The following is a 9,590-nucleotide window of genomic DNA, read 5'->3' on the forward strand; positions in this document are numbered from 1 at the left end:
CCTCCAGAGTCTCTAAGCCCCACCTCCAGAGTCTCTAAGCCCCACCTCCAGAGTCTCTAAGCCCCACCTCCAGAGTCTCTAAGCCCCACCTCCAGAGTCTCTAAGTCCCACCTCCAGAGTCTCTAAGTCCCACCTCCAGAGTCTCTAAGCCCCACCTCTAGAGTCCCTCACTCGCCTCCAATAGCCATTACCTGACATGGTCCATTCTTTTTCCTATCCTCTGCCTTTCCTCAGTTCACACTCTTTGTTCTTTATATGGCTCAACAAATAATCTCTTTTCTCTGAGACCTGCCATCATCTCATCTTCTCTCAACTCAGTGGCTCTGGGAGCTGTTGTGCCTCTTTATGCAAATCAAGAGAATGGGCTACAGTGAACAGAGCCTGGAATTTGCATCTTGTTAAGCTCTTACTGCTTATATTGTGTTGTCTAAGAGAGATCATGTGAACATTCTGATCCTCAATTCCTTCATATCTTAAAGGAATTGTGGGTGTCAGTTCCCTACCTTCCACATAGGTTTGTTTCCTGCTCAAAGAAAACAGTAGCTGGGAAATTTCCCTAAGGAGTCTTGAGGGCTTTGAGACTTTCCTATAGAAAAAAGGAGACCTTGATATTTTTAATGTGTTTTTATATAACTTTACCATTTTCTAAAAGGATAAATAAAAGCGATGTATTACATGTGGAGAACTATGAAATAATTGTTTTCCACATCTGATAATATCTCCAGGGTTATTTTTTATAAAATCATCAATGTTGGTGTGTGCTTTTTCAATTTTTAACTTCCTACATTTTTAATGGTACTTTGTTTATAGGATATTTTTAATTTTCCATCCACCAGAATCAGATAAGTAGTAGACATGTTTCTTCTAACACAAGTAGAACTATTATCATTCGATGATTTACAAGCAGATACAGCTCTTGTAACATTAGAAATTCCTGGGATAGTGTGAGCCTAGTGTTTGAGTCACTTAACAACGCTGCATACATTCCTGTCTCAGATCCTTGATGATGGACAGTCTCCCAAACATACTCCGAGTCAGAATCGGGCCGTTCATGAATGGAGTGTGCAGCAGGTTTCACACTGGTTGATGAGCCTCAATCTGGACCAGTATGTGTCTGAATTCAGTGCCCAGAACATCAGTGGAGAGCAGCTCCTGCAGCTGGATGGAAATAAACTGAAGGTAAAGGATTCTTCATCTGTGTTAGTTACTAGGTATGTGTATTACTTGTAGCACCTGACATGATTTCATCAGCTGAGAGTGTCCTGCATATCCATGTGGTCGTTTTCATCAGTACTTATTAGAAAAGATATTGAATTATTTTCAGTAGGAAAAAAAAACTTCAAGAAGCCCACAGGTTTATACTTGAGATAGGCTACTAAGGGAGTTGGGGGCCTTTTCCTTTTCTTCAACAGGCAATACATGACACCTGTATCAAAACAACTCACTGTCCATTGTACTGTTAAGTTTTAATAATGGCCAGTATGAATCTTCATTTCTCCTCCATGCTCCACCCCCTCCTGCCCACTACTTGAAAACTGAAACAACGTCCCCGACTTTCTTCCACAGTACATGCAAACCATCCTCCCTGTCACCTCCCCTGCACCCTCATTTCCACACATCTGGCCCGTCTCTCTTAGAGACTGAGGTGGTACCCAACTCTACTGAGAAAGGGCAAGAGGAGGGTACAGCCAGCTCTACACACCCCTCCCCACTGCTAGGCTGATGGATAGATGAGTATCTCTTGACAGTCTTTGAAAAGGTTAGAGATCAATCAATAGCTGTGAATATGAAGGGCCCATTGACAAGTGTCCCTGTTAGGGAGATGGATGCGTCCTGCTGTTGATGCTGAAGGTCATCGAACATTTAAAGTACACAACAGTCTCTGTGATTCTGAATTACAAGCTCATCCAGCCACCTAGTCATTGTAATCGGGCTTTCTTTATAGGTCTGCCTTGGGGGAGACGATGGCGGAGAGATTCTTGGGCATCCTGGCCCCAAACACATGGTTGGTTCTCATTGTAAATAACTACATTGGCAGAAAGGAGGCCATTTTCTTTCTCTCCAACCCTCTTCGAGCCTTCTGTAGCAGCAGGTGATCTCAGTTACCCTTTGAAGATATCGATGAGTTTAGCAATACTTTAACTGAAGGTTGGAGAAGCAGGACATGCCTTTTCTGTTTATTCCCTCCTTAGTCACCAGTTTGGAAGCATTTTCTTATTAATGATTTCTGGAGTGTATTTTGCAAAGAACTTCAGAGAACAAAGCACAGATCCTCAGTGCATACAGGATTTAGCACATGTGGTCTGTGTTTCCTCAGCCTTGACCTCCTCCTTCTACGTTTAACTAAGGTCATGAGATTAAACATAGTGTGATGTTTTCCTCATCATAAACAAAGAGGTCAGCAGTTTTTCAGATTCCTTTTGTACATGTGTTTCCTCCGTAGGCTCTTGGAATGACATCATCCCAGGACCGGGCACTCGTTAAAAAAAAACTGAAGGAAATGAAGATGTCTCTGGAGAAGGCTCGAAAGGCCCAGGAGAAAATGGAAAAACAAAGAGAAAAGCTGAGGAGGAAGGAAATGCAGAGGAAGTCTAAAAAGTCGGAGAAGATGACTTCCACAACCGAGCAACCGTGAGCAGTTAAGGCCTCACCTCCTCCAGTAGGTGGGGAAGCTTGAGAGAAGTCCCTCCCCTTCCTACCCCACTCTCCTGCAGAGGATGAGGAAGAAACTGATGGAGATAACATCACTGTAGGCGGTTAAGGAACTGTGTTGAATGCACTCTTGATTTTATCCTAAAATAACCCCTCACCACCACCTTTGGTTTATTGACAAACCACAAGTATCATTTTTATCTTCTACTTACCAACATCCCATGTTGTGATAAGTGTGTGGTGCCACTTGGAGGACCAGCCTGGCCCAGCAAATGAGAGCAGGACTCCTTCTGGTGCTGTGAGTGGAGTACCCAGAATTCTCAGTGAGAGCCCCAGAAACTGAGGTAGTAGCTTGTGACTGTTGCTGTGAAGATGATTCCTGCCTTGAGCTGGGGGAGCGCCCCCCTGATTCTGACTATAAAGCAAGTCGGTTCCGTTGTGGGGCTGTGTGTGCCCAGTACATGATTGCCAGCTGAGGGAAAGAGTAAGCAAGTGTGCGATCATGCTTGCTGGGAATCAGAACAAGGGGAAATAGTAGCTATTTATTACGTCTAGAAGTGAAAAGCCTTAACCACACAGATGTGGGTGTACTTCGGGGCTTGGAGGATAACATTTTCCTCCAGGTATTGTTGAACAAAGAAGAAAGAAATGTCAGAGTGTAGTGCAACCATGGATGTTGGGATCTGCTGCTTTGTTTGCCAGTGCTGCAAGCCCAGTGTTTGAGCAGCACTGACAAACACGGCACGGCTCCTTCCCCCGCAACACATTGAACAAGAAATTGATTTTTAAGGAAACCAACATCTTCAGGTTTCCCCTCCTGGGACATTCTGGCTGGCCTTCAGCCTGCCTGTGACACAATTGTGAACTTGTCACATATTTTCTACTCAAAATTTCCCAAGCGGGCTCAGCTAGTGTTTTAACAAATGTACTTGTAAGGATTTAAACCTACAGATACTGTTAGAGATTAAGATTTGAGTAACAGTCAACCAGAGAACTTTTGTTTTTCTTATTTTTAAGCACACATAATTCTTTCCTGTGAAGAACACCCATCATTTACATTTTAGAGACATTTTGAATGACTTTCTAAGCCATTTTCTTCCGTATTCTAGAAAGTTCCAGATTTGTTTAAAACAGTACATGGGACAGATTTTTCACAGTGTAAGAGCTGATATTACTTAAGTCCAGTATTAAGGATTTCAGTATTTCACCAACCTGAGTTGAATGCAGGAGACTGGAGGAGGAGGAGGACAGAAACTGTTCTTGAGACATTTTTATTTGTTTGCTTGCCTTTAGTTTTGCTTTTCGTTTTGCTTATGTATCTCTCATTACTGCATTAACTCTAAAAAACTTTATGATAGACAGATTTCAAAGTAGAGCTGGAGGCCAGGTGTATCCTTGGACTTCAGGGTATTTACTTCCTTTACCCCACCAAGTCTAACAGGCCTGTGCATATCTCCTCTGGATGCGCAGGTACGCAGAGCCTGCATCAGGCTCCGGAGTTATGACAGGAATCTGCTAGGGTACAGGTTGGCTGCCTGTGTGGCCTCTCTTTGTATTTTAACATTGTGACTTTTCATTTTTATTGTTATTACTATTTTTGTAACATGAATTCTGAGATTATCTGAACTAGAAACTTTATCCTGTTCTTTCTCCCAGAGCCTGCTTCCTTTTCTGGCCCAGAGTACTTCTGTTAAGTTTTGGTCCTTCCGTTACAGATCCACTTCAGTCTGAAACATGATATGGGAGTCGCATTGTGCTCTGTACAAACCAGACGTGCTTCACGATTCTCTCGTGGAGTAGGGTACTGGGTGCCTGTTTATATCTTCATATGCCTGACACTTTGCAACTTACTCATATTTTGAGAAAGCAAGAGACACATTACTAAACTACACATTCAGTAAATCCTTGCTAATGCCAGAAGACTAAGCAAAAATCTGGCAATACTAATACTTGCTATTGTAAATTGTTGCCATTTTTCTTTTCTTTGGGATAAAAAACTGGTTTGCACTGGAAACTTCTCTGTGTTCATTTTCCAGAGTGAAAACAGAAGGGTGATCATTTTAAGTTGTGTTTACAGTTTGATGATAGTTGAATATGAATGTATATATTGGAAATGTCTGTAAGTCTGCCTCTGCCTGTAATTTATGACCTTATATTGCATTTCTTAAATACAGTGTTCTTACTGTAACTTTATTACTACTCCCTGCTTGGATCAACGTTTGTCTGACAGTTACAAATCAAATTAACACTCCATACATCCTTTAGTTTATAGTTCAGTCATTTTGATTTTTAAGTTAAATTATTGTAATCCTAGACCAAAATGAATTCTTTTAACGTTGCTACTTAAAACTAGTAAAATCGTAAAAGGCTCTTGATTGCACTGTTTGGCAAAGGATAAAAGATACACCGGTTCATCCAGTGTAGAAACAAAGTGAAGGACCTCAGACCTTGTGAGCATTTTGATTTCTTGTTAGCTCCTTTATTGACTGTGGTGCATGATAATAATTGAGTTTCCAACATCCTGCACAATTCTTTCTTTAATGCTGTAGTGTTCAGGGTTTATACAATTTAACAGAGAATTGTTGCTTCATGAACTTGACCATCAACATTTAACAAGGGTATTTAAGTTGATTCTGGAGGATGGAGGGCCAGTGATTCTAAAAGAATTGGATGTGTATTGCCCTTTCATAGATTGGGATAGTTAAGAATTATCAAATTCCATTTGAGTAACTAAAGCCTCTTCCCACAGAGCCGGTGCTCAGGAACATCCCACTTTTGGGGACAGGCGTTAGGAGGGTCCATGCCACTTGCTTCAGTGCTAAGACCCTAGAGTTGCCGGGTGAAAAGGTAATTAGGAAAGGATGGGCCTGGTTTGCACATTTTCTTAATTTCTTTGAGTCAGGATTCCACGTGTGCCTAGTTCTAAAGCAGAGCTTGTGGAGGTGAGGTCAAACGTAAAGCATCTATGCTTTCTTCCAAATCTGTTCTCATTGTGAAAGGACAAAGGGACGGGGGCGTCTCAAGACAACATTACAGGAAGTCTGTCTCATTGTTCAATCCTGAAAGTCAGACTCAGTGTACTGGCTGGTTTTGTTTGCTTTTGTCTTGAATAGTTAAAGTCCGGTGAAATTTAGCCCTGATCCAAAACACTGGGAGGGAGGGGGCAATATCACCAAAGACAACACATATTTATACCTTGAAAAGTAACACTGAAGAAGCTCGAGCGTCCAATTAGGCAGAATGGAAAAAAGCCTACACAGTAAACTGCCTCTGAGAGTAACACAGGCTCCTCACACAAATGCACAGTGTCTTCTGGAATGTCAGTTACTTAAAACTCTCATCTGTAAGCACCTGGATCCGGATCTCAATCCTCAGAGTAGGAGGCAGAAGAAGGCCCATGTTTCCCTATCCCTGCCCATAACCACCCCCAGACCATTAGGGATCTAGCCATGTGCAAGGCAGTGTGCAAACAGTAAGAGAAGAAGCCACAAATTCTCAGTTACGTGCATGCCACTTGTGTAGGTGTCAGAGCTGTGTGTGTGAATATATCCCCCACCTGACACACACGTATATACCTTAAGCACGTGGCACAAAAATATACTCTCCGTGGACTACAATGATGTTAGTTAGGACCCTGGGCTGTAATCATGGCATCTTTGCCACTTTTTGTGTTGCGTATACATTGAATGGCTCATAGATTTTAAGAGAATTTTTTTTAATCTAAGTATCCTACTAAATGCACTTATGCTTCTAAATGTTTATATATTTTGGTAAAGTTGATTTATTAGATCTTTAGTATTGTATTTTAAGTAAGGTAAATTTTCCTCAGATGTTTGATTAATGCTTTGATGTCAAGATTGCACATTTTTTAGTTAGAACTCAGAAGATAGTATGCAGCTTTGGGCATTTTCTACTGCAGGCCACCTGCAGTTTTCTTGACTAAATTGCACTGTGTTTCCTCGTGTATCAGCTCTCACCTCTAAAATGAGATAGATCCTCAGTAGCCATGATGCTTCTGTGGCTGACTACTGGCTCTCTCGTGTGACCACTATGTACTTCCTAAGCCATCCGCTTGCAATGGCATTTTGGTTGCCACGAAAAATAACACCATGGGTTATGAGTATATGTTGTTGGAAGCTGTGTACATCATTTCCTTCGGCTGTTTTATGCACGCACACAAGTTTCTTGTTAAACTTCATTCAGCCATGAAATAACAATTGGCCAGAAATACCCTAAATTGCTGTTACAAAAATTAAAACACCACCACCACCACCACCAGGAAGTGATGCCCCAGCTAGATAACTCTTTCCAACAACATCGGCTCAATCTGTGAGTAGCAGCAGAGAGCTCTCAGCGCACATCCGTGGACTCTCCTCAGTATTATTTAATGTCATAACTACTGCTTTTGTATTTTCTAATGAGCTTTTGATGAAACCACTTGTACATCTGCTATAGATCACTGACAGGACTGGGCAGCTGAAAGCGACAGGGAGAATAAAGTTCTGTCCTACTGTAAGACTTGATTACGTTCCTCTATCCTTATACACTGCTAAAGGGAAAGTGGTTTGAAAGGCATTAAGGTCTGGTAAGTATGCATAACAGAGTACCTGAACTTTTTCATTTGTACATTTTTCTGTCTGGTCATTTGCATGGGAGAAACAGTAGTGCCACATCCGATTTGTTCTCCGGCACTTGATTAGTGTGTGCTGTTTCCAATGGCATTCTTGACTTTTCAGTTTTCAGAGGCATTCAAAGCAAACTGTACTGTCAATGGCCCATTGTTTTCTGACCATCTAAAAATACCTGTGATTAAATTAACTTGTTAGTGTAAATAAATCTCTTGCCAATGAGTATTATTGTTGTTAGCTAATGAATGCAATAAAGGAAATACTGAGGTCTCTCGGAGTACATGTTTCTTTTCTCTCTCACTTTTTTTCTTTCCTCTTCCATTTCCACCTTCTTCAACTAAAACAAGCCCTGACTGGGTAAACCTGCACTAACTGTCAAAACATCTCTCTCCATCAAGAGCAAAGTGCACATTTTTCATGGAAATGAAACTAAAAATAAGTTCTAACTCTGGAAAAGTGTAAATTGGCAGCTAGAATTACCCTTGAAAGCACAATTATGGAACTGGGCATGAAGCTAAAGAGCAGGGCCTCCGGCTGGAGCCCCCGGTCCCTGCTTCCCGTGTCCCTCTGTCACAGCCTCACCATCAAGTTCCCAATACCCATCAGCCAGAGGAAGATGAATGACAAACCCATTAAGCCCTCAGACTCACACAACAAGAAGCAACCCGAGATGGAATCAGGTCCAGCCTAGAGCACTGGGTTATTTTTAAGCAGTTTTCATTCTCAGATCTCCAAGACTGAGAAAGTAAGAATAAAGCAAATGAAGACTATTCACTGAACCTTCTCAGCCTCACAGAGTAACGTGAGCCTGTTTCCCTCCGTTTGGAAACTGCATTAAAAATCCCTTACCAAAATCTTCCCTTCTTTGGAAAATTTTGAATGCATGTCATGGGAAAACAGATAGCTTCATTTTTGGTTTTTATTTTCTCTTTTTGGAAGAATTAGCTTGATTCATCATTGAAGGTGTGAGGAAGGATAGCTAGGCAAGAGATTGTTTTCTTTTGGATAGCTAGGCAAGAGATTGTTTTCTTTTGGATAGCTAGGCAAGAGATTGTTTTCTTTTTAAAGAAATATATGGAGTTTGCTTTCCTAAGTACCATGCTCACAGAGAGTCATAACCAGTGTTTCAGACAGTCCAGCCTCCAGGATGTGAGGAACGAGGGTCACTGAGTAAATGAACACTCACTGGTACCTGGTGGCATGGACTAAGCTGACTAAATCATTGTAAGGAAAGTGGTTCTTTTATGAAAATAATTTTTTATTTATTACTAATTTGGTTTTCTTGAGATGAGATTTTACTTCATAGACTAACTTAGCTTGGGGTTCGTGGTCCTGCTGTCTCAGCTTCCTAAGTCTAGAATTGTTATAGGCTTGCATCACGATGCATGGCCCCCAAAAACTGCTTTTGTTTTATATATTCAGTCTACGGTCTTAAATGATTAACAACTTTCAGTTTCTCATCAAACCATTCTCTGCATCTTCCATTCCGTCCCCCACAAAAGCCCACCACCACCAGATAAATGCCATGACAAGCGTCTTAGAAATACTTCATTTCTAAACTGGCTGCCTTGATGACCCTAAGAAATCATCCAGCACTGGGTTTCTGTCTTCAAAACAGGCAGATATTAGTACTTAAAAATCTCTTGTTTCATAACCACTATAAGAAAAGAGATTTTCTTCTTAGTCATGTCTCTTAGAATATAGCCAAGTGTTGTTGGTCTTTCTATTTTTTTTAACTCAGTTTATCATCCTCTCCCCACTCGTCTTCACAGCAAGCTAGAGTAGTGCAAGTAAAGCCAAACAAAACAACAAAAACAAAATAAAATAAAACCCATTCTGGCATCAGCTGAGCAATGTGGGCTTGGCAGAGGCGGGGCACTCAGCACTGCATCAGTTGGTTATAGAATACTCCTGAACCTAGCCACTACAAAAGAAGCAAATTTCTCCTTTCTTTGGACCAATATAAACAGAACATGTAATGTGTCAAGATAACAGAAGTCATGTTCGGGTGTGATAAGCTTCCCAAAGATGGTAAGATTCTCCTACAAGCTGTAACTATGGGGAAGTTGAAAAGGCTCAGTGTGAAAACAATGCACAAAAGCACTGTGCCTCCAGGAGAGAGCGGAAGCTCAGTTCTATTTCCTGAGGAAGTCACAGAGAAAAGGGGGAAACCAGATTTATGTCAGGGCGTGCTGGTCCATCCATTGGCTTCGTGAGGTACTGAGAGTGGTCTTCATGATAATACTTTTTCAACAGCAGAAGTTCCTATGTGACCTAATAGTCCCCAAAGTTGACCAACTACACTCTCTC

The 9,590-nt window shown here is 41.4% G+C and overlaps 1 protein-coding gene across 1 annotated transcript in view; it reads left to right on the forward strand.

Moving 5' to 3' along the window:
* Positions 1–2,972, forward strand: part of Ppp1r9a (protein phosphatase 1 regulatory subunit 9A) — a 257,278-nt gene extending 254,306 nt beyond the window's left edge. Inside the window, exons 15-16 of the mRNA XM_028779161.1 lie at positions 997–1,179; positions 2,444–2,972. Of these exons, the coding sequence (XP_028634994.1) occupies positions 997–1,179; positions 2,444–2,635 (375 nt within the window). The 3' untranslated portion in view covers positions 2,636–2,972. The remainder of the gene's footprint in view (positions 1–996; positions 1,180–2,443) is intronic.
* Positions 2,973–9,590: the final 6,618 nt, after the last annotated feature.

Source organism: Grammomys surdaster, unplaced genomic scaffold (genome assembly GCF_004785775.1).
Source record: "Grammomys surdaster isolate TR1022 unplaced genomic scaffold, NIH_TR_1.0 345, whole genome shotgun sequence".
In the NCBI taxonomy this organism is placed as follows: domain Eukaryota; kingdom Metazoa; phylum Chordata; class Mammalia; order Rodentia; family Muridae; genus Grammomys; species Grammomys surdaster.